The sequence below is a fragment of the Podarcis filfolensis genome (genome assembly GCF_964270895.1).
Source record: "Podarcis filfolensis genome assembly, chromosome: 8".
NCBI classification, from domain to species: Eukaryota; Metazoa; Chordata; class Lepidosauria; order Squamata; family Lacertidae; genus Podarcis; species Podarcis filfolensis.
This window is the reverse complement of record NC_139611.1, coordinates 52,589,839-52,617,458: the sequence shown is the minus strand read 5'-3', so window position 1 is coordinate 52,617,458 and position 27,620 is coordinate 52,589,839. Positions and strand designations below refer to the sequence as shown.

Genomic DNA, 27,620 nt, shown 5'->3' with positions numbered 1-27,620 from the left:
AAGCCGTGCTGTGTCAATGAAAGGAGGAAAAACCTGATAGGCCAAAAACATTTACATGTCATTTAGGATATGGGGCTGTATCAGTTGTTGTCTTGTCAGTGGCTGCTGACTGTCTTTCCCCCTTAGTGTCACCATAATTATGCTTTTCTTTCTTCCAATCCTCCATGGAGAATGTGGGACACCACCACGCTGAGAGCCTCCTCCTGCCAGTGGTCCATATCATGGGCAGGACCCAATGAATTCCCCATTTTCTTTGGGCTGAGAATGGAGCCAGTTTTAATTAAACAAATGCTGCTTAGAGGAGCATTACACTGCACAGATAACGCATATCCACACTGTCTGCCTTCTTGGACTGCCTGTCTCTCTACCTCCAAACTTCTAAATTTGGCAACTTGTGGAATTCCGTGTGGGGCAGTGTAGTGCTTGTCCATGATTGGCTTTGACAGTTTACCAGCTCCACCCCACCTGACCCTGACTTTCTTTGCTGCATCTCTCTTGGCCCACAAAAATAGTTCACAGGGAACTGGAAGAGTCTGGGGGGTGGGGGGGAACACTTGCTAAAAGAGGAATCCAGTGGGAATTGTCATCAGGAAAGTTATATTGATGAAGATGAAGCAGAAAACATACTAAAGGAGAATATTGAAGGTCTGAATGTTTTCCTTGATACTTTGCAATAAATGTGCTAGGAATGAACAGAAGGGCAGCATGAACAAACAAGGAAGTGTGAAAAGTAATCAAAGCCCTACAGTTTTGTGATTAAATACTGCAGGAAGATGGTGAAAAGTTTAGAAATGCAGCAGCATAGAAGCAATGCAAACATGTGCAGCACCAAATATAAGGAAATACGATTTGGAGACAAATGAATACTTTACTGGGAGAATAGCTAATAGGGAGATCACTGATGCAGAAGCCCAAAGTGGATGCAATGTGGTTTTGCTAATACATCTTGTGTAATTTTATTATGACAAGGTTTTTATCTGCAGCCTCAACTGAAGAGCACAGTGTCTATGTCCAGAGGGCACAACACTGAATGTTAGTAATAGAAGAATATTGGAAATAAGACTAAGAGAGATGATGTTTTTTCACAATACCAAAGAGCCTAGGGGGGATAATTTTGCAAGTTTCTTTCATCCACACCTCAGTTCAGGTGATATATTTGGGTGTGAATTTATTTAGCCCTATTGGTTTCAGTAGGATGAAATCATTCTAAAGCCGAGTTGTGGTGAATCAGGCTGCAGTGTAATTAAATCTTATTAATGCTTGCAAACAGACAAGTGTTAAAAATAAATACACATACTCCCCGCCGCTACATATAAGGTTGAATACAAATGGTGGTCCTTCCTTTCCCATCCATAGCTGTCAACTTACAGATTTGAAAATAAGGGACCAGCAGCCAAAATAAGGGACCTGCAGCCTCACCTGTTCCAGGCTTCCTGTCCTCCTGCAGTCTGGTCAAACTCATGCTGGTAGCTTCGAGAACACTGTCCAACCAACTTTGCAACCAGAGGTTCAACTGAATAGAATCTGAATCACATGCACCACAAGGCCTATGCAGCCTCAACTTAAGATGGCTCCCCGGCCTGGCTTTGCACTGCAAAGTTTGCAGCAGCACGTGCAACAAAATGGCATCCAGCATTCAAAACCCCCCTCAGCTTGCATTAACTAGCCACACACAAGGCATGCAAGCTCCCCCCCCCCCCAGTCGTTCTTAGACTTCTTATTCGGTGAGCAACACAGCCAAGCAACACAGTTGGAGCCTCCCTCCTCCCTGGCCGGCAGGGAGGGAGGGAAAGGAGCTGCTTCCTTTGAAATTTAAGGGACATCATTTAAGGGACATCCATCAATAAGGGACAGCAGCGGGACATGGCGCTGGAATAAGGGAATGTCCCTTCAAATAAGGGACACTTGACAGCTATGTTCCCATCTGGCTCTGGTGTTTTTCCTAGCTTTTTGGAGACTGCTGGTGGTGGTATTTGGGTTAGGATTAGAGATATCTGAGCCTTTTACTGTGATGTTTGTGCATATACTAGTCATTGCCCTCCTTACTGCTCTATTGCAGCAGGCCTTTGACAAGGGTGGTGCTGTGAGCTCCTCTTGATTGCATGGTTGTGAACTGTGTGTGAAGGGGATGTGGACTAGGAATCGTGGAATCATAGAATCTTAGAGTTGGAAGGGACCCAAAGGGTCATCTGGCCCAACTCCTGTAGTGCAGGAATCACGGGAAAGAATCCCTGACAGATGGCTATCCAACCTCTGCTCTTACTGTCAGAAAGTTCTTCCAGCTGTTTCGTCAGAATGTCCTTTCTTGTAACTCAAATCCATTGGTTCAAGTCCTACCCTCCTGAGCAGGAGAAAACAAGCTTGCTCCATGTTCCATGTGGCAGCCATTTAGGTATATGAAGATGGCTATTATATCACCTCTCAGTGTTCTCCACACTAAACATACCAAACTCTCTTAATTGTTCCTCATAAGGCTTGGTTTCAAGACTCTTTATCATCTTGGTCACCCTCCTCTGCACACGTTCCAGTTTATCAATATCTTTCTAAAACTGTGGTGCCCACAAGTGGACACAGCACTCCAAGGCAGACTAGAGCAGTACTAATACTTCCCTTACTGATGTCATTGTGGTTTTCCTGCCATTGCTGCACATTTGTTGGTACCATGTATGCTGTCAGAGACTGGCTGGATAAGGACTGGATAAGTGGTGGGAGTCACCTGTCCAATAGCGCCCCCCCCCCGGAGGGCACAGAAAATGACAACTTAGATACTGGATCCTGGTGGTGGGACACTGAAGAGCAGTCTACAGAAGGGACAAGCTGGGAGGTTCTAGAAGCAAGGGGGTTGAGTGATCAAGAGGGGTCAGGAGAAGGAGGGCCTTCCAGGACAGGGTTAGAGGCTGAGAGTCACAGTGTGAGCACAGATTCAGACCAAGAGGAGTCAGAGGTGGGCCCTGCTACACAGCAGCAGGACAGTCTCAGTCCTGCTTGCTTGCCTCCTGCTCTGACACCCCGCTCGAGGAGAGTCGTGCAAGTTGCTAAGCAACAGGCCAGACAGGCCCAGAGGAGGAGCTTGCCCCCTTGTTGCAGCCTTTGCCTGCTTGGGAGGAATCTAGAATGAAAGGCTAGAGGGGGAATGGCGGAGGTAGTGGTCAGTTTCAGCAACGTCTTAGCTGGATTAAGGCAAACCAGAGGACTCCGCTGCGTTGTTATTTTCTGTTAAGAAAAAGTTAATTGCCTTCTGTGCCTTCCATGTGTGTGCCTGTGCTGTGGTTGACCTGGATCATTGACAGCTCCTTGACATATGCATGGATAAAGGTGGGCTGTCTTGGTGCACAGCATCATGTTTGGTGAGGAGCAGCAGAGTTACCAGGGATGTTCTCAAGGCTGCAGCTTAGCACTTATTTCTCCAGTAATTCTTGTGCTACCTCACTTGTGCTTACTGCTGTAAGTGCATAGGATTACTTTACCAGCACTATACTGATGTAGCTGGACCAGCCCGCCTAGGTTGTTTGCTGCTAGAATACAGAATTTGTCTCTCATGGTAAGGCTGGTTAATTTTATTCATCTATTTGAATCATGGCAAAATATTTTTTCTGCATTTCTTATAGATCCCTCGGCTGGTGAAAGTTGTTCTGGAGAGTTCACCTTACTTCAGAGTCATAAGCCCCAATGATGTGTGTAACAAAGTTGCACCTGGCATGCATTCGACATTCCGCATCCTCTTCACTCCTGAAGAGAACAAGGTAAGACCATCGCCTCTCCTGCTGGGAAATCTGTGTTTCTGTTTAAGGCTGCATGGCAAAGAAAGATGGAGGAGACTGGGAGCCAAAGAGCCTAAGCCTGAGACTAGCAGGCCTTTTCACATAGCCCTGCAGTTCAGGCTCACCCTTTGTGGAATGTATGGCATTTCTCATTTCCTCCTATTGTCAGCGTCACCCTCCTTGAACACACAATTGGCAGAAGGACTTCTCAAACAAAAGGAATAAATCAGAGAAAGAGAAGTTGGTAGTTGGGCATGTGCACTCGGGATGTTTGAAGAGGAACACAATGTATAGGAGCTGATATGCTAATGCTGCACTCTGCCATTCATTTGCTCATTCTATCTCTGGCTCTCTTAATGAGCTAGTATGGGCAAGGATCAAGGACACAGGTGGCTGGCCTCAGATACCCATGAATCTTGTCTAACTTGAACAAATGGAAACATTAAAGAGATGAATAAAAAATTCATTTATTGAGGCCCAAGGATATGGACAAGGCTGCCTTGATCCTTTGCCTTTTATCATCTTGCACAAGGATCAGGAACCTGTCTCAGCCTGAGGGATACATCTGGGTAACTATTCCGGGACCATGTGCCAGTGGTGGGTGGGGCCTGAGGCAAGCGTGGGTAGGGCAATGAATATAAATTTTACGTTTGTACAGTGGGTAGTTTCTTCACATATTCACATGGATCCGTTCACATGTAACAGGAAGCCAAACTATGGCTTAGCACAATTCATAGGCTCCTAGAGAGCAGATTGCAACTGCTTTGCTCCACTATTTCTCCTGCTGTGCATGAAGACATGGTTTGGCTTAGTCTGTTGTCTGAACTCAGGTTCATGGCTTGTCTCCTCCAGAGAAATCAAAACTGTAAGCCAATAACAATACTTGTTTGCAGCTCCTGGTTTGTCCAGAGAGACAAATCAGCTCCTTTTGTAAAATGGCTCCCGGAGAGTCATTGCAGGTGTTTGCAGTGAGACCCTAATCAGAGGTTAAAGTGAGTCCAGGTGTCATTTTTCTGGGGCAATTGGGTGTGTCAGTAGATCCTGCAATACTATGCTGTTCACCTTGAAGATCTCTTCTGGCATCCGCTGTGGTGGAGGGATGCTGAGTCCCCAGAAGTAAGGCTTCTCACTTGCATATTATTCTTTCTCTCCAGGATTATTTCCATGAATTAACCTGCATTACTGAAAGGGAAAAGTTTATTGTCCCTATTCGAGCCATTGGTGCCAGAGGCATTTTGGATTTCCCAGACAAGCTGAATTTCTCCACCTGCCCGGTCAAGTACAACACACAGAAAACACTGCTTGTTCGTAACATTGGCAACCGAGAGGCCCGCTATCAAATCACTACACAGAGGTAAAACCTTGAGATTTTCTGTCTGGGTTAGAAGGTTTCAGATTATGGAATGTGACATCAGTAATAGCCAGAGCATGAGACAATGACTTCCCTCCGCCCCCCCCCCCCCGATTTAAATATATCTTTATTGTATGTACAGTGGTACCTCAGGTTACAGACGCTTCAGGTTACAGATGCTTCAGGTTACAGACTCCGCTAACCCAGAAATAGTACCTCGGGTTAAGAACTTTGCTTCAGGATGAGAACAGAAATCGTGCAGCAGTGGCATGGCAGCAGCGGGAGGCCCCACTAGCTAAAGTGGTGCTTCAGGTTAAGAACAGTTTCAGGTTAAGAACGGACCTCCAGAACGAATTAAGTTCTTAACCCGACGTACCACTGTATTTTCATTTTTCTGTATAATAAAGGAGACAATGACTTCAGTCAAACATGTTTAAAGTTACTGAGCAGGTTGCCATAGGCTACAGGAAATATTTCTTGTGCTTTAACCTAGGGGAATTTGGGCCAGCCACACCTTAGAAATAGACCACTGACATGGTTTGGGTCTAACACAGCTCTGCGTAAGTGAGAGCTAAGAAGGCTGGAGTGCTGGTGCTGTGGGTGTGGCTTAGACTTAAGATATCATTGGGTACCGATGGCTTTAACTGCTCCCTAGCTTTCATTTTGTCTTATCTAGGTGAGCTCTGCATTGAAAAGAGCTCCCTGCTTATGCCCTTGTATTCCACGTGAGTGGGTCTGGAATATCCAGTCTCGTTTTTGTACTTGCAGCCTAAGGACATAAGAAGATGACTCTGGCTGCTAGTTAAGATCAAAGACTCACCTCTTCAGGCATCTTGTTCTCACAGTGGCCAAAAACATGCATCTGAGAAGCCCTCAAGCAGGACCTGAGGGCAACTGCAGCAGTTGGTCCACTTGAATCCAGAGGCTGTCTCTGATATGAAGATAGTTGAGAATGGTCAGTGCTGCTCATTGACATGCCTTGAAAGAGAGGGATAAATACACCTTTTAGATCTCTTTAGCCCTCTGGCTGGGAGTACAAAAGCCCAGTTGAAAAGTTTTACAAGATCACTAAACCATGTTAACCAGGCTTGAATAGGCGGCCCTAGTAAAAAAAAAAATGAGCTTGATCCTGACCAAGGTAATTGCAATTAGTTCCCATTGAAATCCATGGGCTTCAGATTAATTTGTCCCATTGATTCCAGATTTCTCCTTTGCATTTCAGACCATTCTCTATCGAGCCCTCCATTGGGACCCTTGGAATCCAGGAAACCACACAATTCACCATTGATTTCTATCCTCAAAAGAGTGGCAACCACTGTGAGGACCTTGTAGTGCATTATGACACAGGTGAGTGCAAAATAAAAGGATGTATCATTTTCTTTTAGCTTTCTTGTTGTGGAATAAAAGGGTACATAGAATCAATCCAATGTTATCTAGGAACCTCTACTACAGATGCCTTGCTACTTCCATGGGGCTGCTCTGCTGTCTGAATTGAAGTCACTTCCAGGTGTTTGGCATGAGAGTTGTCAAAGAGCCCTGCTGAAATGAACTGCAGCTGCCTAACAGCATTGTTTTCAGACTTTTCTACAACATGCTGCACCTAACCCTTCTTTGCTTACTCGCTGATTCCACCCGGGCAACAGTTTCTGAAGCAACAGTGCTCAGTAACCTTTTTTTGTTTTGTTACCTGCCAGCTGCTGTAAGTATGTCAAAGCAGCATATGGGTGTGATACTTCCACAGGCACTAAATGGCAGAAATCTCTTCTGTTGGATGAAGTTTTCAGAATTGCTAGAACAATGCTGTAAGTGAATGAGTGCCTTCAGTCATGTCAAGAGGTACCTAAATTGAAGGTTACATCTGATTTGGCCCTCAGACCTTGGCTCCAGCTCAAGAGAAGACCTTCACCCAAGCATCTGCTGCAGCAATAGTACCAGCAGTTTGCAGTTGTCCTGCCAAAGATGCTGTTTATGCTCCGGAGCCTATATTTGAAAGGTTCCATCATAATGTGGAAAATCCCACTCTGCTATCACTGCACAGCCATGATTCCAATGTTAAGATGATCCTGACTTACTCAGAGAGAGAAATACCTTTGCCTTTTCACTAGAACCAACCCCTGTGTGCAGCGCATGGCACCTGTGCATTAACAGCCTGGCTTCTCTTCACAGAAGGCTTTGTGCCACTGAGTCCCCTTCAATCCAGACTGCAAACTACCTGGCCTGCACAGCAGGATACCAACATGATTGATGATGGCATGTCTTACCCTTTCTGAAGCATGTTACCCAAAAAGATAAATAGGTGCCTGATTCAGGTTTTTCAGACTTCTGTGCTGACAAAACAACAAATCAATACTGTTATACGCTCAGTCAGTTGTCTGCATCAGTTATGCTGAGAAGGCACACACAGACACATAGTTGAGAACCACAGTAGGTCCAGAACAAGATTGCAGGGGTTCTAGGCACTTACACAGGGTTTTTTGGGGGGGAGGGGTTGTGGTAGGGAAGGGAATATGGCACTGTTGGTGTGTATCCAACCTGTTATATCCCATCCACACTTGTGGGTGTGATATAACCTGTGTGCAGGAAAAGGACAATGCACTCAAACTCACAATTTTTAAAAACCACTTTGAACAATCAATTTTTAAATCAATGTTTAATTTGTGCTAAAGCACTTTTTAAATTTAAGCTCTATTATGCATAACTTTGAAAATATCTTTAAAGTTGTTTTAGGGTGAATTAGAAGGTTGGGTGGAAAAGCATGATGATAAAATGGTTGCCAGCTGGAAAGACTAGAAATGGTAGCATGCTAAAACAACAATCCAATATTGAATTTGCCCTAAAACAGTTGCTTGTTTAAGTGCTATTGCATATTTTACACAAATTATAAACTCTGCTTTGAAAAATAAGCATCCTGATAAAAGGGCTCCACTGGAGAAAGGTAATAGGGATGGTACGCCAAAGTAAATGCATGGTAAATGCTTGCCAGAAAGCTTTATTATTGCACATGTCAACATCACACCTTTTGAAAGGATGAGAGACAAATGCTAAGCCTATTACCTGTGGAGATTGCACTGCTCTTCCACTATTTTCACAAGCTCCAAGTATTACTGCTGAGACAATGGCAACACTGGCTGAGGCCTAGACAGTTCCATTCCATGTCTGGCCTAGGAAATCTTCTAAAGAGGAAGATTCCTTGTTGGGCACACACAAGCATCTGTGTCTTGTGGAGCTTGTTGAAAGAAAGCACTTCTCAAAAAATGCAGGCCTTCTCAGTTCTGTCAGTCCTTCTCCATTTCTCATTTGCTGTCTCTTTTAGGGGAAGATATTCATGTATGCTTATATGGAGCAGCTACAGACGTCAATGTGAGACTGGACAAGAACTCCTTGATAGTTGAGAAAACATATATCACTTTAGTGAGCCAGAGGTCTGTGGTTATTCACAATCGGAGTGATATCATTGCGCGTTTCCAGTGGAAGATCTTTGCAACACAAGAAGAGGAAGAGCAAAAAAAACAAAGGTAAACTCGAGGGCTCTGGATTTCTTGGGTTCCCCACCCCAATTTTTTTAATTCAGTATTATAGTGAAACATATTCACAATCCTTACTCACTTTCAAAGTTTATTACACCATAGTTTCATATAATTATACAATGTGTCTAATATAACATATAAATACAAATAAAGTGGCCAACTGTTCCCAAATAAACTATATATTTAAAAAGAAATCCCTGTTAGCTTGTAGTGTTTTATCTTCACGTTACAGAGAAAGTATGCATGGTTTTTTAAGAAGTTTAAGGTGTCACCTAATTTGAAAAACAGTCCATCATTTGGGTACTTTATGGTAAGTATTTTCTGAACTCTCCTTGTGTGAAACCAAAATGTGTGTTTATCTAGGTCAGGGCAGTCCAACCAAGTGGGCTGCAAGGGTACTTTGACATGGAACTTGCAGGCCATACACTGCCTTGTGGTGCAGAGGGAGTGGGGTGGGGTGAGACAAATGAGGCCAAAATTTGATGCCTTCACGCTGCCTTCCCAAAGCTGGCTAAGTGAAGTGCTGGGCTTTAAGAAGGAAACGTGAGGCTCTGGCAGGGTCCTAGAGTCCTCCTTTCTCCTTCCCAAAGCTGGGGAAATGCTAATTTGGCTTTGGGAAGGAGACAGGAGGACTCTAGGTCCCTGTCAGAGCCCTCATACCTCCTTCCCAAAGCCCAGCACCTCACTTACTTGACTTTGGGAAGGCAGCATGAGGGCTCTCTCTCTCTCTCTCTCTCTCTCTCTCTCTCTCTGTGTGTGTGTGTGTGTGTGTGTGTGTGTGTGTGTGTGTCTGTGTGTGTGTGTAATGTTGTTGAGGGCTGCCAGAGGATGTATTGAGGGTCTCATGTGGCCATCAAGCCACATCTTGGGCCACCCTGATCTTGGTCAATGCCCATTATATTATTGCATGCCTTCTCAGTCTCTGAGTGGTGCAAGATTGCAGGGGTTCCAGGCACTTACACTGGGTTTGGTTTCCTCAGAATAAGGGACGGCCGAGACTATGGTGTCTCTATGATACATGGTTTATTTATACATATATAAAACCTGAGCCTACGATGGAGGGACTTACAGCATTAAACCTGTAAGAAGGTCTTCTTCCAACAGCCACACCTTGGATTCCAGCAGAAATCAGGCATGGGTCTTTCACTCAGCTGCCCAGCCTGCCTCTAGCTTTTAGCTTTCTCTCACACATACCACCACTGTGGCTTTTGTCCTTCTAACTAACTGCTAGTTGAGGGAGGGCCCACCACCCATTTTAACCACCCATACATAGGCCATTATGGCTCTTACTGGCTAGTTCAACACTTGAATCCTTTTTGGATCCAGGAATTAGAAGTGTCTCAGGCAGTCAGCCTAATCTCTCCCCCCCCGCACCAAAAATCTCACAACAATATTAAAGTCCAGAACATCTTATAACATTTCTACACCAGCCACATTTGTGTAACTCTATTGCTCTGTTGATTCTGCTGGTTCCTGTGGCTCTAACAGTGCTCTCAGTGTGGACCAAAGCTGGAACTTAACAGGCACTAATCAATGAGCTGGTTTCTTGTGGCTACCTATCAGTGCACAACTTTGCATGATCCCCTCAGCACAACATGCATGTGCCTGCTGTTTTACCTCACATGTCCAGTCTCCCAGACTTTGGTTTCCAACTTGCACCAACTTTAGCATGGACAGTAGATTCCTTGATGCTAATGCTGCTTCTGCACGGGGGCAAAGTTCAGCTACTGGGCCGTGGCAGCAGAGTGTGTGTGGAGTAACTGGGTAACAGAGAAGGAATTCTAGCAGCAGGAGAGGTGAAAAATGGGCAATCTGTTGGACCCTTCCAGCTTTGCAATTTTCTGCATTTTGCAGTTCCTGTTCTCCAACCCAAAATTTGTGGGAAATGTTTATGTTAAGGAAAAGTATGCATTAAAAGCCCTGTGTTGGTGAAAACAACATCTAAAAATGCATCCCATTAAGGAAAATTGCTTGCAAAAATGTGGCCATTAGGAGATACATGCACTAAAGTACTGATAAATTTTATGATGAGTTAAAAACAACAACTAATGCTAGTAGATGTGGAAATGTTTTGACCTGAATATTGGGAAAATGAAAAATGGAAAGAAACCGAAACTGCCAGACTCATTCATCTCTAGCAGCAGACTCTGCTGCCACCAGAGTCTAGCGCTGTCTGAGAGGCACAGAACAGGTGGGGAAATGGGGTGTGTGTGTGGCAGGTGTTGCTATGAGAATGGAAGAGTTCTGTGGCAGGATGGCTAGGGCTGAGTTGGTGGGCTAGTCCTTGCCTTCTACTTGCTGTGGACTTGAAGGCACCTGTGGCTTCCCTAAAGGACCAGGCTGCAGGCGACACTAGCTGTAACCTTCCTCCTTGGTCAGAGTGAGACTTGAGGCCAGTGAGTGCATGGGCTATATGCCCCAAGGAGAAAGAGGAACAACTTGGGGCAAGGGGCTCAGAGTTACAAGCCAGGAGCTTCAGGGTTCCTTCCCTTCTCCCTCAATAAAAGGGGGGTCCTCAAGGATAGGTGCAGGGTGCAGGGTGCTGAGAGCGAGGGGAGGCAGCTGCACCCAGATTCTGACACCCTTCTCAGACTCTAGCCCCTGCTGCTAAGTCTCAGTGCTGTTGCCTGATACTTGCCTGATGCTTGCCCGCCGTCCCCAGTGGGGCTGAAATAAGGATGAGTTCAGTCCCTTCCTTTCCCTGCTTCCACCCCTCTGGATCCCTGTGGCTGACACAGCCCCTCCAAAACTGCACAATTGGGAAGAAGTGAGGGGGTGATTTTTGTTCCTATGGGAACCCAGATCTGAGCAAGTAATGGGATTTGGGGCTGCAAGGAGAGGTCCCTCACCACAGGATCCACATGCAGGATTAGTTGCCTGGATTTTGAAATTTAAACAGGCTGGCCCTACTGTTAGGCAGAGTGAAAGAGTCATCTCTGGTGGCAGCTACTGAAGGGTAGGGAGCAGACAGATGTGTGTGAGTCATGCAGCATCCCTGTAAACCCTGCCCCCAGGTGCAGTGGAAGAGGATGCTGTCCCATCACTAGTGTTAAAATAAGATCCAGCTGCCAGTTGGTTGGCTCTTGTACTTGGAATTGGGAGAGAGAGTTGGTGTCTTGTCCTTTGCCTCAGGCAATGAAATGCCTTGGGCTGGCCCTACCTGTTAAGCACTGAAACATCTAGGCCACCACTTAGGACCTTTTGTGGTGCTGTTGGGGCATCTTTAGTAAGGGTTCTAGGCCATATATGCACAACTTGCATCCCACCAAGCCAAAGGCAAGTGCCCACCAGAAGGTCCAACAACTTCCTGGGGTTTTTTGGTAGCTTGCTTGGGACTGCAATAATGGGGGGGGGAGTTGTTGAACCCTTGACAGGCTCCAAAGTACATCTGGTGGGCCATATTCAATGTGGGTGGATTCCACATTATGCTGGTCTGACCTAAGCTCTTCATGGGAAGGTGAATTTCAGGGCTGAATGCAGAGCAGACTCTTCATTTCTGGACACTTTTACCTTGTCATGAGAATTAATAATGGCTGGAGAACAGCCAGACCTGAAGTGTGACAAAAGTCTGGTCTACCTGACAAAGGGTGCAGCAGGCCCCCTTCTGCTCTTGACATCCCATGAAGACATCAGGGAGTCATTCTTCATTCTGGGAGCACCAAGGAGGATAATAATTCAGAGGGATTTTTTAAAAGGCATTGCAGTGAGGCTATTAAATTTACACAGCTTCTGTGATAACACTTTGGAGGTGTGTAACTGGCTAATGAAGGAAGAATTCCTGACAAGGAGTGGTTATGAGAGGGATGTTTTGCTCACGATGCTAAATGGCATAAGGCCATCTGTTTGTCATGGTCATACTCTATTTTTTGCTTGACTGCTTTGCCAGTGAGAATTTTCAGAATAAGCACCATCTTACTCCATATTTTCAACTAATTAAAGTTAGCCATGGCTTTTATAAAATACTTTACTGAGCAACCTGAAGAATGGCAACTACTGAAACCACAGATTGGACTTTGGCAAACTTAACTAGATTGATCTGTCCTGGAGGGGAAAGAGGGGTGAGTTGGGATTTTGTTTTTGTATTCTTTTCTTTCTTTTTTTGTAATTGTTATATATTGGAAATCAATAAAACTATATTAGAAAGAAGTTAGCCATGGCTGCTGCATAGATGAAAAAATTATCCATTGTTGAGGAGGACTCAGCCTCATCCCCCACACTTTCCTATTAGAATGCTAAACCAGGCTTTACTTGAGTAAGATGGTCTTGGTTGCTGAAGGGGGGAAAGAGGCCTGCGTATTTGAGCTGAGGCTGATTTTACTAGGCCACCTTCATTGGTTTGGCATTTCTTAACTTGCAAGATGGGTACCTCATACCCTTTTAGAATGTGGAGTACTAAACATGCCTGCACTGAGTTGTTGCTGGTGTGTGTGTGTGTGTGTGTGCTCTCTCTCTCTCTCTCTCTCTCTCTCTCTCTCTCTCTCTCTCTCTCTCAGACACACACACACACACACACACACACACACACATATGTTTCATTCTCTTGCCCTCTCAGCCTAGTCAGAATGAGAGAGCAGCTAAGGGAAGAGAGAAGGTCTTAGAGGGGCATAGCCTAGAGCAACTTTCCTCAAGCTGGTGCCCTCCAGATGTTTTGGACTATAGCTCCTATCATGTCTAACCCTTGGCCATGATGGCTCAGACTGATGGGAGTTGAAGTCTAAAATATCTGGAGGGGAGGTTAGGGCAGGCTAGGGCAGACTCCCCTAGCCTGCCCTAAGGCCTTGCTAAATTCAAAAGTTGTGTAGGATCCCAAGACTGCTGCTTGATGTGTTGGCTGTCAGAGCTGGAGGGATGGGTCTCAAAATTCCCCCAAATCTTGAAAACCTGCTGTTTATCCTGCAAGCAAATGCCAGTTGTAGCCTGAGAGTTCCAGCCATCTTCACTTGCTCTCTTCTTGGCTCCAAGTTGCCTATTACATGATCCATTTCCTCCTTTCCCCCCCCTGCGGCTCCAGGATATGCCATACACTGCAGGCCGAGGAAGAGGGTGTGCTGGATCAGCTCTTGGCTGAGTGTAATATGCATCCTGATCTTCGTGAGCATCTCTCCATTGTCACCCGTACCTTTCAGAACCGCCAGGCCAGGGTGCAGGAAGACTCCATGCTCTTCAACAATCACGTTTTTACTGTTGAGCCTCTGGTAAGAAACTGTGCCTAGAAATTATGACAAGCATAGGAGTGCCTATGGTATTTGTATGCTGTGTTCTAAAGAAGCTTTTGGGTATTCTCAGTAATCCTCACCCAAACTTTGTAAGAGAAATTTCCTTCCTTCCTTCCTTCCTTCCTTCCTTCCTTCCTTCCTTCCTTCCTTCCTTCCTTCCTATTAAAATAGAACAGTGTCAAATTGCATATACAGTGGAACCTTGGTTCTCGAATGCCTTGGTATTCGAACATTTCGGCTCCCGAACACCAAAAACCCAGAAGTAAGTGTTCCAGTTTTCGAACATTTTTCGGAAGCCAAACGTCCGATGCGGTTGTCAGCTATTGTTTCTGGGGCGCCAGCGCCAATCAGAAACAGGACCTTGGTTTTCAAACATTTCAGAAGTCGAATGGACTTCCGGGATGGATTACGTTCGAGAACCAAGATACCACTGTACCTGTTATTCTCCTCACGCTGGAGATGGAAGGCTGACCAAGCAATCCTGTGTTTGAGCTATGCTGGCTAAGGGGCTCTTGGATTTGGCAGAATGCAAGATGCACTGCCACCATCGGTGTAGCCCTGGCAGGGTGGCAGACATCTGCCCCCCTAAATACAAATCAATACAAATTTGAGGTTCGGCACCCACCAAAAAACCCTGCCCCCCAAAATCCTGATTGCACCCATGACTACCACCATGACAGACAAGGCCAATGGAACACCACAGGTATGCCAGCAGAATGCTCTGCCATTGCAGCTGTTCTGCCACTAAATATATGCCAGCAGAGCATGGTTTAAAAAGTGCAGAGTCATTGATAGGATGGGGGTAGCACTGGGCAAAAGCCATATTTAACACTTCTTAAAATCCTGAGGGCACCTCCATCAATAGTGGAGCTGTACACCATCCTCGGACCCAGCACTAGGACATTCCCTCCCATTAAATCATAGCACTGAAAGGGATGAGGGAGGTGCAGCTACAGCATCCCTGGCAATTGGACATCCAGTCTCTGCTTAAATACCTCCAGAGGAAGAAAGCATCCTACTAGCTAAGGGAGCCTGTTCCACAGTTGAACAACTCTTGCCACCTGCTTCCTTGCCCTTTCCTGTAGTCTGGAGCAACAGGAAACAAGCCTTTTCCATCTTCTGCATGACTGACAGCCCTTTAGATATTTGAAGACCCCTATCATGCCTCCTGTTAATCTGCTCTTCTCCAGGCTAAGCACATTCAGCTCCTTCAACCGTTCTCACAAACTTTGTTGCTGTGCTCTTGAGTAGGGGGGGTGACATGAGAGTTGTATAAAATTATTTGTAGTGCGGAGAAAGTAGACAGGTAAATTTCTCCCTCTCTCTTGAAACTAGACCTCACTGGGGGTCGTTCAATGAAGCTGGATGTTGGGAGATTCAGCTTTCTGTTCTGCTGGCACCAATTAAAACCTTGCTTGCAAGCAGGAAAGCTTGTAATTATTGTTATCTGTGTTTTTCCCAAAACCATATACCTTGGATGATGTTGTCATAGAAACTTAGACCTGGAAAGGGAGCCATAAGATCATGAAGAGCCTGCTGGATCAGGCCAGTGGCCCATCTGGTCCAGCATCCTGTTCTCACAGTGGCCAACCAGATGCCTGTGGCAAACTCACAAGCAGGAGCGGAGCACAAGAGCATTCTCCCTTCCTGTGATTTCCAGCAAATGGTATTCAGAAGCCCTTTCCATGAATTTGGTGAACCCTCTTTTAAAGCCACCTAGGTTGGTGGTCATTACTGACTCCTGTGGGACTGAGGTCCTTGTAGGTTACCTAGTCCAACCTGCTACTTAAGGCAGAAAATCTGGAACTGAAGATCTCTCACTGTGCAAACTGTATGTGAAGAGCAAGATCTCCAGCAGGGAACCAGTAAATGACAAAAGCCAACGAGGCTATATCCAAGATGATTTGTTGTTTTTACTAGTCTGCAGGCATCACTCCATAGACCCACTGGTGAGTCAGAGCCACCTAGTCAGTAAGTGGTGTTAGTAAAGAGTTGTTTCTGGGCTGCAGATCTAAGCTCTTTGTGGTCTGGTCTAATCTTGTTGCTTGAACAAAGCAACTTGAGGACAGATTCTGAAACTAAAGGGTTATGGAAAAATAAAGGAACCCAACTTAAAAAAAAAGAATATGTTTGTGGAAAGTAAAAAGCCAAACGATCTGAGCATCTTTCCAAGCCCATGGGAAATAAATGGTTATGCAACTCTGACTTTCAGAGTACATCTCAAATTTAGCTTGATTTGGTTTTGCAAAGAAGCATGATCTGTCAGCAAAAGAGCTCTGGGGGAAGCCCAGGTGGCTTTTGCTCGTCTAACTGCTGAATAGCTTTGATTCCATTTGCAACATCTATTAGCTGCAAGTCACATTGTGAACATGTGCAAGCTGACTCCTTGGAAATGGAAACCAGAAGCAAAGGGAGGTAAGGTGTGTGCTGCTATTGCACTGCCCTTGACAGGACATCACTGCCCTCCCCTTTAAATATGCTGCTCTGTCAGGAAATTTAACTTTTTATACCCTCTTATCAGATTGTTGTAGCAGCAAATAAAAGCTGAAACACAGCTAAACTCAACCGCCTAGAAAGCCACTTGGCAAATGCATATTTACCAGAGTGAGCTCCTTTTAATTAGCTGGTGATGTATTGCATTTGTCATGAATAAGCCCATAATATTTTGAGGTAGGCCTGCAAGCTTAGATATTCTGGTGATGACTCCAGCTAATAGGGGAAGGACTGTCTGGGAATGTGTGCCAAGGAGGCAACACTAAGGCAATGAGCTTCTGATGGCTCCATTCTTAACAGGGTAGTTTTACCTGGGTGTGTCTGGCTTTCTGGTTCCCTGGGGAAGTCATAGAGTAAAATGCATCGAGAACAGGATGCTGGGAACAAACAGCAATTCCAGTGATGCAATTCTTACAACCTTATTGGGCTGCATCCGAAACTCTGAGAGGCCAGGTAGGAAGGAGCCTGGTAAGCTATCTCCATCTGTAAGGGCATCCTTGGTCTTGCTGATTGTGGCATGAAATGATGGCTATGCAGCCAATCTATCTGAATCTGTCCTGCTCACTGACCCTTCAATGTGGGCTGTTATTTTGTGGGCTCTTGGTAAGAGCTGCAAGACCCCTGAAATGAAATGCCCACTCATTTGTGTGCACTGACCATCCAGCACACATAGCTATACACCTCTGCTTCCCAGCCCATGTGCGGACAAACTAGCTCATGTGTTTGGTTGTAAGCAGTAAGAGGAAAATAGCATTAGTTCTGATAATCAATATGTTTTTATAAAAAACAAGCCATACCAGGTCTTTTCTGATAACTTAATGGATTTTGTGGATAAAGTTCTAAGCACTTGATCCAACCAATATACCTTGACCTCTGCTAGGCTTCTGTCAGAGGCCTGTGTGACTTTATTGTATGAGGTTTGAAAGAAAGCAAGGTAAAGTAATAATCAGACCAACATTAGATTGGAAAGCCATATCCTGTGATACACAGAGTTCAGTGTTCCTGTTCTGGTGCCTTAGTCAAATATTTGACGTGGGAGTAGCAACTATGATCTTCAGATTTGTCAACAATACAATATGCCCCCTGACTGAAACCGTGTAGAGCTGCTGCCAGTCAGTGTAGACTGGGAGGGGGATTTTTGTTCTGTTTTTGTTCTTATTTTCATTATGTATTGTGTGTGTTTTATATTGTAATTTTATGTTGTGAACTGCCCTGGGATCTACAGATGTAGGGGAGTATACAAATGTAATTTAATTTAATTTAATTTAATTTAATTTAATTTAATTTAATTTAATTTAATTATTATAATAGTAGACAATACTGAGCTAGATGGACCAGAGGGCTGACTATGTGTATGATAGCTTCCTAATTTTCAATGTAAAGTGTTACATACATACAGTTAAAAAAAAGAAAGGTACAAGTATAAAATGGAAGGAAGGCAGCCAAAGATTACTGCAAAAGGTTTAGCAGAGAGAGTTGCTGGATGACACACTGAGCATGAGTCAGGTGTGTTGTTTCAGTGGCTCAAAAGGTCACTGTCAAGACCATAATGCCCAAGTCTTGGGAAAGGATAGTGCTGCTCCATTGAGCACTGGTTGGTTAGTCATCAGAGCAATTAAAGAACCTACTTGGGTAAGAAGGTGGTATCTTCTTCCTTGAAGGAAGGGTTGGGCTCTTAGGGGTGCTTCAGATGTCTTGGAGGAAAAAGTGAGGTGCTCCATTGGGTCCTTTAGCATTAGGGGCTTCTGCCTTTGTGTCACTTACTCCAGAATTCTGTTTCCAATGGAGGCCTGTCAAATGCCTCTGGAAAGCTTACAAGCAGAGCATAAAGCAAATAGCCACAAACACATGTTTGCTGCTGGCACCTGCCACTTGGAGGGACACTGTTTTTGAAGATGGAGGTCCTATTAAGCTAGTGGAGCTCCATGCACAGACAGAAGTAGGGAGGATGAGACTTGAATGTGTAAAACTGAGTAAAGATGGTATGGGAGAGCTTAGCAAGGGGAAGGGGACGTTTTAGAGGCCCCAGGTGCCCCTAATTTTGGGTTGGGAAATTGCCTTGCTGGGTGTTGTTGGAATCTTTGGCCATAGAAGACAGTCCAGCAAATGCTGCACTTCCTGCTCCCCAGGATGAAAGGATTATTTAGACCTGCTTCATGTTGAGAAGGCAGAGCTGGAAGCGCGATGCTTAAACTGTTTTTGAAAGACCTCACATATCACTTCCCTTCCATCTTTAGGAGGGAGAAGTTTGGCCCAATTCCACAACCGAAATCAGTGTGATCTTCAGGCCACAAGAAGCTGGGGTTTATCACCGAACTGTATACTGTGATATCTCAGGTATGATATTCCCACATCACACTGTCATTATGGGATACAGTAGGTGCTTTCAGAATTCCTGAAGTCTGATCACGCACTCTGGTGAGTCTGAGATCAGTAGGCCTTCCAGTTACATCAGATGCCTACCACCTTGATTGGGAGGTGCCTAGCACAGTCTGAAGCACATGTTTTAGTCTCCTCTGCTTGACAAGAGGAAAGAAACCAGCCCTGAACATGTTTGTTTGCCCTTTGCAGAGATGCAGTGTGTTGTTGCAGGCTCTGGACAGGAGCATACCTAGCTGTTGGTGAGGTTGGCCTCTACCAAGGGTGCAGGCCCAAGGGGGCATGGAAATCGTGCTGCTAGTGTGGGGCAGAAGGGCCATGTGAATCTTTCCTCCATTCCTCTCTTTCTCTCCTTCCATGTTTGGCCACCCCCAACCTGGCCAGAGGCTGAGACCAGGGTAGCATTACTTCTGCCACTTCCCGGACCCAAGCAGCAGCAGCAGGAGGTGCTTGTCTCCAGCACAGCAGTCTTTGCAACAATAGCAGCTGCTGACACATTCCCCTCTGTGTGTGTGTGTAAATCTTGAATGGAAGAGTGGTTGGGGGAGGGAAGGAGTGTGTAACCCTTTCTCCACAGCCACTTTTTTACTCCATATCATCTCACCCAAACTTAATTTCTCTCCACGTTGTTTCAAATGTTCCCACCACAAACATTTGGAACACTGAACTTGAGTATCAAATGCAACTGGAGGGGAACATATTGCTGGGAGGAGGATATATTTGGAGTAGAGAAACAGCAGATAGGGAAAAGACTTAAGTCCACTTCTGTGGTACTTTGTAATCTTTCAAGAAAACAACCATATCCTTGTAGGCTTTGCAAGAGCACATAGAAATAGTATTATGATCAGCCACTCACAATAAGCCAGATTGATCCACCAGGATTCCATGGAGAGGGGAAAAGAAATTTATATTTGTTGACAACTTGCTAGCTATTCCTTGAAGAACTTGACTGCTGATCCCCAGTATAGGGCTGGGAAGGTCTAATCAGTGGTGGCTGGTGGAAGGCAGAGAGGCCAGTAGGAAGTGGAGCTAGAGCCAAAGACAGGTAGAGCCAACTAATTCTAGTTTTGCCCCCATCCTCCTCTCTACTTAATGACAACACAAAGATTGAGGAGGAAAAAGCTGACAGCCAGTGCCAGCAGCCCCTGGAACAGATGTACGAAAGCAGACAGGTGGGGACTGGCTGATGGCAGACCAAGGTTGGTGGGACAGTTAATGGACCAGCCTTAACTGGGTCCTTTTCTTTTTAGTATGGTTTATATTCTGCCTTTCTTGCATCCTGGAACCCAAGGTGACATACATGGGAGTGGGAGCAGACTGGTTTTCAGGCAGTGTCCTATCCAGCTACTGATCAGAGCTAGCCTGCTTAGATTCGGTGGTAAAAACATCTGGAAGGATGGATAGCACTTCAAATACAAGTACAGCAGAAAAGTACACAATTTTCTTCAGCTTTAATAACAACAGTAGTAAAAATAATTTATGAAGTGCTTAAGCTAACTTTAGGTGCTATAAGAACATGCATCAAAATAGAGGTTGACAACCTTATTTTGACAACAAAATATTAGAAACAAAACTAAGAACTTGAGTGCATGAAAGCCAACTGTAATTAGAAATAGGCCAGCTGAAATAAAGGAACTTCAATGTCCTATTATTTAAAAAGAAAAAGATACAATTGAATGAATTAATGTGGGCTAGTAATATATTCCATAAATAAGAAGCGATGAGAGAAAATGTACAAAGATACAGAATAGGGGGAGAGTTGGAATGCAGGAAGTCACTAGAAAGAGGATAACAAAAAAATCAGAACAGAAGGATATGCAGAAATGAAGGGACCTAATGTAAGGAATAAGGGTTCCTTGCCTTGTACTTTGTTTCTGTCTTGCAGGGGATGTGGCAACACAGGGCCCTGGCACCTGCCCTTCTGTGCTGCCAGGACAGCTGTCAGGCAGAAGGAACTATTGATCTGCCTAGCTGGACCAAGTGATCTTGGGAGCCAATAGGAACTTGACTGCCAGGCTTATATAACTGTCCCTCCTGAGGGAGTAACTGCTCTAGAAATTCCCATGCTGCACCTCACACTTCTAGACTGCTGCCTTTCGGAACTTGACCACCCCATATGACCATGACTGTGTTCTTGCCCTGGCTGCTCTTATTTTTATTTGCTGCTCTGGACTTTGGCTTCTCCCTGACATAACTATGCCATCACTGCTGTCCCTTCCCATGGATCATTTGCAGGCCTAACCCTGTAAAGCTGTGACAGTCCCACGATATGGAATTATAAGGAGGAAAGAGTTAAAACAACTCCCTTGGCTGGAAGCAAAACAGGGACAGCCGTTTTAGCTGCCAGACACAAATGCAGTGTGTTAGTACACATTTGTGCTAATTACCATGTGTGGTTGTTGCCAAGCAAACCCCATGCAGTGATGAGAGAGAGAGAACAGGAACTTTTTAAGGGCTAAAGCAGAGGATTCAACAAATGGATGTGCCACACAGACTACAAATTAAAGCATTCACTTACACAGTGGGTTTTTTCTTCTTGTATAAAGTATATATACTCTCATCTAAAGCCCAGAGGGAGTGATACTTCCCTGGAAAGCCCACCAGAAAGACTCAGTTATTATTAACCAGGAGCTTTGCCTTTTGAGCAGAGCTTTTCCTCCTAGTATTTTGGGCTCAAGCCAAAGTAGTAACATGTAGTAACACTGAAGGTTCAGGCAACATGATGGATCCAGGACTCCAAGTAAGTCAGAACTTGCCTTGCTTGAGTTGGCTTCCTGGCTATATATCTGTCTACTTGGGTGTTCAAAGTATGGACCTGGTTCTGAGTTTTCGCCCTCTCTGCACCTTTTCTCTTGAGTTTGATGCATTGATTAGAATATCCCAACATTACATTTTCATGCTTTTTCAGAAATTGATGTAACTTTGAAATGACAACTTGCGCAAAACAGTCCTGATGGTCAGACAAGACCCTAGCTGTTATTTCAACTATTTCTCTCAGTCCAGTTTCACTTTTTTGCTTTAGTGCTTCCTTCCACTCAGTATCTTTTGAGTTCCTATCCTAAAGGTAGAGTCTCATCTTCTCAGGGCGAGAGACCCGGCTCCCTCTGCGCATCAAAGGAGAGGCCATGGCCCCCAAGCTGCTTTTCAACTTTGACCAGCTGGATGTTGGGAAAATTTTTGTTGGCTCAGCCCACAGTTATGAGGTGAGTCCTGTTATTCATCAGAGCTGTGCTCTGCCTTCCTTCCATGAGCTTAGGGCATTCACATTGTTGTATCCTTTGAGGTCACTTAGGCTAAGAGAAACAGGGTATCCAAGGCCATCCAGTCAGAGTCATAGCTGAGTGAGGTTTTGAACTCAGGTCTCCCTGTCTAAAGTCCAACACTCTTATCTACCTTTGTTTCATAGAAGCCAACCTCCCACATTCCTAGCCAAGGATTATGTAATCTAGACATCTGTGATGACGGTAAGAATAGAATGGAAGTTGAAGAAGAAGAAGAGGAGTTTGGATTTGATATCCTGCCTTTCACTCCCTTTAAGGAGTCTCAAAGCGGCTAACATTCTCCTTTTCCTTCCTCCCCCACAACAAACACTCTGTGAGGTGAGTGGGGCTGAGAGACTTCAAAGAAGTGTGACTGGCCCAAGGTCACCCAGCAGCTGTATGTGGAGGAACGGAGACGCGAACCCGGTTCCCCAGATTACGAGACTACCGCTCTTAACCACTACACCACACTGGCTCTCACCAGCAGCACCAGTTTTAACAGAAATGTAAATGAGTTGCTTCTTTGAGAATTAAGATTGTTTTCATCTTCTCCTCTCCCTTGCTGCAGGCCATCCTTTCTAACAAAGGAGCTATTGATGCCCTCTTCAGCCTGATATGGCCATCCACGGCCCTGGGTGCCTGTTTCACATTTCAGCCCAGTGAAGGAATAATTGAGCCAGGAGGCCACCAGGCCATTCAGGTCACGTTCAGCTGTACTATCCTGGGACAGTTCTTTGAAGAGTTCAAATTTAGTGTGAATGGATCTCCCCAGCCTGTGATCTTAGTGATTAGGTAAGCTGGAGAAACTATGGCAAAGAGTTTCAAGCATATCCTTAGGAAAGTTTCAAGGTAAAACTGATGTTTAAAAAGAAAACATTTTTGTAGAGATACAGACACACAAAGCTGTACTGACAACCCACTTCCTGATGTCCATCACATTCATAACTCAAGAAGGAGGTTATGCAGACAGTGGAGGTCCCAGCTCTCTACTGCTGTCTTGAGCTGTAGTCTGGGACACAGATGAGTGTGTGCGCACATATGTGCACATGTGCATGTATATCCAAATGCATCTGGCGTTAGATTCTGTATTCCACAACAATTGAAGCATAACTCTCTCCCTTGGTCCCCTGACAACCACACTTGTGTGTGTTGCAAAGGCAGGGTGGGAGCCTTTGGCCCTAAAAGTTCTGCTAACTATTTCAACTAAATGTGGCTTTTCTCTGAGTCCTGTTACAAAGGAGTCTCTGTTTTCCCTTTCAGGGGCTGCGTCATTGGACCGACATTTCATTTCAATGTCCCGTCCCTCGATTTTGGGGATGTCTCCTTTGGTAAGTTTGCACTATTTGTGGATTTTTGTAGTAGTAGTAGTAGTAGTAGTAGTAGTAGTAGTAGTTGTATAATAATAAATTATAATTATTAGTTAGATTTCTTTAAAAACAAGGCCAGTTGTGAATCCTACTTGTAGGCTAGACTGGCTTTAAGGCCATAATAAATGTGTTGCTCAATCAGACCAACATCCATCTAATACTCTAGTGTTCTGTTTCCTACTAAGGGCCACCACCCAGGTGCTCACAAAGAGCAGTGCATAGAAATCGTGATGGGTTTGTCCCTTCATACCCAGATGACTTAGAGTAGCCTTCACCAACCTTTGTGGCCTTCCAGCTGTTTTGGACCAGTACTCCCATCAGCCCTAGCCAGCATGGCCACCTACTGTAGGGAGTACCAGCCTTAGAGCATGCATATGGCAGGAGTAGAAATAATAGGATGGGGAGGGCTAGGTAAGGGCAGCTGAGAGTGTGCTCAAGGTGAGGCATTAACTCTTCTCCAGGAAATGGTGATTGTGAAGTGAGTTTTAAGGTGGGTTTTGAAGAAAGAGGTGGAAGCTGTTCTAAGAGAGCCTAACAAAAGTCAGTGAGATGGGGGGGAGGGGTGAAGAACCAAGAGCTAGGGAAATACAAATCAATCAATCAATCAATCAATCAGATAATCTTTAGGAAGGATTAGGGTTGACTGAGATTAGTTTCAGGAAAGACCAAATAAAGTACCACTTCATGCAATGCATAATTTCCTTATGGAATTCATTATTGCGAGAACAAATGATGGTCACTGGCTTTGAATAATAAAAAAGACCAATTAATGTCTTTCAAAACCGATTAATATGATAGCTAAATGGACTGCCTCTGAACCTTAGGGGTTCCAGCTCTAAAAACCATCAAATTAATTAGGAAAGGACAGCTGTCTTTCCATCTTATGGACTTCCAGAGGCATCTGCCTGACCACTGTGGCTGGACTAGGTGGACTGTTGGTCTGATCCTCTTGTTATGTTCCTATTGCTGATGTAGCTATTCAATCCCCCTGTTCTCCTTGTAGGCCTGTATTTTTTTCCTTCTTCCTGCTGCAAACTCATCTTCCCCAATATATTCTTAACTCGTTATTTCAGATAATTTCCATTCCAGTGTTGATCCTGGCTCCTCTGTCCCAGCCTCATTAAAGACAATCTGACGTTTAAATGTGAAATCAATAGTGGTGTGGCTGAAGGCGTAATTGGTGCTTGATATCCACCATAACCTGCCCCATCCTGCCCCATATTCCTGTTATTCAAGAGAACTCATTACTTTTTCTGCACATTTTCCAGCACTCAACACCATTTCATTTTAGCCCTCCCCTCTTTGTTTTTGATGAATAAATTAAAAAGAAAAATCCAATTGAGTCCTTTTTGATGCCTTGGCTGCTGGCTGGCCTACCTAGAGAGCTGCCTTGAAGGGTGTTTGGAAATTCCAGCTGGTTCAGAATGTTGTAGCCAGACAGGAATACCTTGGTCATGGTGATCAATACATTGATAACCTCATGTCTGGATCATTTGTAATGGCTTTATGTATGAGGCTTCCCTTAAAGATGACTTGGAAGCTTCTGTTAGTGCAGAACTCAAATCCCAGAATTTTGACTGGTACAGCCAGGTAGGTTCATTGAGTCAATTTTGAAAGAACTTCATTGGCTGCTTCTTTGCTTCCGAGCCCAATTCCGAGTGCTGGCCCTTTTAAAACCTTAGAAAGCTTGAGACCTAAATACATGGCGGAGTTCCTCTTCCCATGCCTTAAGATCTTTGATCAAGGCCCTGCTCTGAGTGCCTTCAGTAGTGGAAGTATGTGATGTATTTTTAAAGAAAAAGTCCTGAGTGGGGAGGGCATTCCAAAGTCGAGCGGGGTGCTCTCATTTGCAAATGCAGACATATCTTGGAGATACTGCAGGTTCTTTTCCAGAACACCACACTAAAGCGAATATCGCAATAAAATGAGTCACACAATTTATTTTGTTTCCCAGTGCATATAAAAATTATGTTTACACCATACTGTATACTAATCCAGGCCCACCTAGCTGTAGAGGCTGGAGGGAGGAAACCCGGATATAGCCCTTGCCAGCTCCACTGCCATGACCAGAAGAGGGGTAGTGGCAGGTGGGGGGTGGGCTTCCTTCCTCTGGAAGTGGCCGGGCTGCCTGCAGCTGTACCCACATCCTCATAAGGAGAAATATCTGCAAAGCACAATAAAGTGAAATGCAGTAAAATGAGGTATGCCTGTGGACAACATACTCCAAGTGGCACCAACAGGACAATCTTTTTTGTGATGCGTGACATGGTTTGCATGGTAGTTTTTATAGTTCTATTTCTATGTTTCACCGTGACATTTGTTAATCTCTTATGTTAATCTGTTAGTATGAATAATTTTGTACTTTTGCCTATTGTACCTATTTGTGTTGATCTACCTTTTGTGCCTATTTATGCTTATCGTGGAGTTGTCTTGGATTAAGAGTGGTCTAGAAATATTTCAAATATATAAAATATTGACCAGGAGGAGTAATTCAGAGCATGTGGCTCCTAGGCTATACCAACTTTGTTTGCTAATAATCAATTTCCACGAACAATTCAAAGTGTTCCACACACACGACTTGGGACCAGATGATCTCCTTTTCTCCCACTTGAGCTTGCCCAGCTTTTAAGACCCTCAGGAGCCTTTTGCTCTGTCCCACCAACCTCTGAAGCACATTTGGCAGGAACTCAAGAGAGGACCTTATCACTGGCTGCTTCTAGGTTCTAGAACGCCTTGCTAAGGATTTCATTGAACTTCTCCTGAGCAGATCTTGACTCACTACCATATATGGGCTTGGGAGTTACTTTTAGATTGACAACTGTGTAGATTGGAAATTAGCCTTGAGAAGTGGATGGAGGATTGCCTTCCTTTCTAGCATATGGCTTGGAGTGTCATTTAGGAACCCCACTCTCCTTGCAAACCATGTATGGTTATTCCTTCAGAACACCTATACCTCTAGGTGAAGAGTTGTTTCTACACATTGAGGAGGGACTGTTGCTATATGACATGGGCCTGTGCGTTTGCTGTGTGGGCCGTTTTCTTTTCCTAAAAGAAAAAATTGACTGTGTGGAGGAGTCCAAATGAGTGTCCTTTTGGGTCACTTTTAGTGCCTTCATGGAGCTCCTTCTCAATTCCTGTTGGGTGAAAACATTATCTTGCAGGTTTCCCTCACACCCTGTCCTGCTGCCTCATCAACACCTCTTTGGTGCCCATGACCTTTGACCTTCGTGTCCCAGGAGATGGCACTGGGGAGCCAAGTGTCATGAGTGAGCATCAAGCCTCTGACATCTCAAGGCCAACGTGGAGGAAGGCACGCAGTGGAGGGGCAAAGCCCAAAGAATTTACCATCACTCCCAACCGAGGCACCATCCGCTCACAAGGACTCATGGACATCCAGGTACAGTGCCACTTATGCTGCTGTTTGTCCTCAGTGAGGAGCAGGTGGCTCCTGAAGTACAGAAAATTGATTATAGGACTTGTGCTGAGGATAGATTGTATTATAAAGGCTCACTAAGCTATGAGGCAATTATTGAGTTGCAGAACCACTCACTTGAAAGTCAATTTAAGTTACAGTAATGTTCATACTGTTCACAGTGGAAAAGCTTGGAGAAACTGGCCAGTGACCTCAAATGAAAAGAGAGAGAATTCCCCTCCTATATCCAAAGGGCTGCCAACTCCTACTTCATTTGTAGTATCTTCAGGACTTGGCCTTTTCCTCCTGTGAAAATAATGCACATTCAAACTGTGCTCCGTGCTGTTTGAGGCCACATAATGATGCTCCTTGCAGGATGTCTCTCCTGCCATCTTTGCCCCCATTTGTGTTAAACTCCTTTTCCTCTCCCATCACTGTATTAAGGTTGCATCACCCCTCATGGCTTGGGGGCAAAAGCTGGGGTTACTTGGGACCGCCAACCATTTTAAGGAGCACAAAAATCTTTCCTCATAAAGCTGCCACTGTCTTGCTCTTCTTACAAGTCGCCAATATTTAAGATGTGTCTGTCCAACACTCCTTTCAAAAGAACTCCCTTTAATTGGGGGAGGTGCAAGACCCTTAACAGCATGGGACCCAGTAGCAATGTGAGTAGGGTTGAGTATGAATTTACCCCTGGCACAGAATTATAATTATGAAGTAAAATAGTTTTATTGAGGAAATCAGAGTTTACAGACATTTAGAGAGAAACATGAACAAAGATAAGAACAAAGAATGACAGTGTAAACATCTTGCTTCCTGGGTCCCCAATGATGGTCAGGAAGAGGGCAGAAAAA

General features: G+C 44.7%; 1 protein-coding gene and 1 long non-coding RNA gene across 4 annotated transcripts in view; one reads left to right on the top strand and one right to left on the bottom strand.

The window, feature by feature from the left end:
* The window catches only part of HYDIN (HYDIN axonemal central pair apparatus protein), a 140,746-nt gene that overhangs the window by 15,264 nt on the left and 97,862 nt on the right, over positions 1 to 27,620 (top strand). For all 3 annotated transcript variants that reach the window (XM_083624818.1, XM_083624816.1, XM_083624817.1), the window contains 10 exons: positions 3,609 to 3,743; positions 4,916 to 5,115; positions 6,335 to 6,459; positions 8,426 to 8,627; positions 13,651 to 13,834; positions 18,586 to 18,685; positions 21,812 to 21,930; positions 22,556 to 22,779; positions 23,248 to 23,315; positions 26,516 to 26,751. In XM_083624818.1, the coding sequence (XP_083480944.1) occupies positions 3,609 to 3,743; positions 4,916 to 5,115; positions 6,335 to 6,459; positions 8,426 to 8,627; positions 13,651 to 13,834; positions 18,586 to 18,685; positions 21,812 to 21,930; positions 22,556 to 22,779; positions 23,248 to 23,315; positions 26,516 to 26,751 (1,593 nt within the window). The remainder of the gene's footprint in view (positions 1 to 3,608; positions 3,744 to 4,915; positions 5,116 to 6,334; positions 6,460 to 8,425; positions 8,628 to 13,650; positions 13,835 to 18,585; positions 18,686 to 21,811; positions 21,931 to 22,555; positions 22,780 to 23,247; positions 23,316 to 26,515; positions 26,752 to 27,620) is intronic.
* LOC310767730 lies at positions 4,209 to 8,265 on the bottom strand. Its single transcript, XR_014551036.1, has 4 exons — positions 8,167 to 8,265; positions 6,800 to 6,912; positions 5,933 to 6,090; positions 4,209 to 4,943 (listed from the first exon to the last, which is right to left on the bottom strand). It is a non-coding gene; the product is annotated as an uncharacterized lncRNA (long non-coding RNA).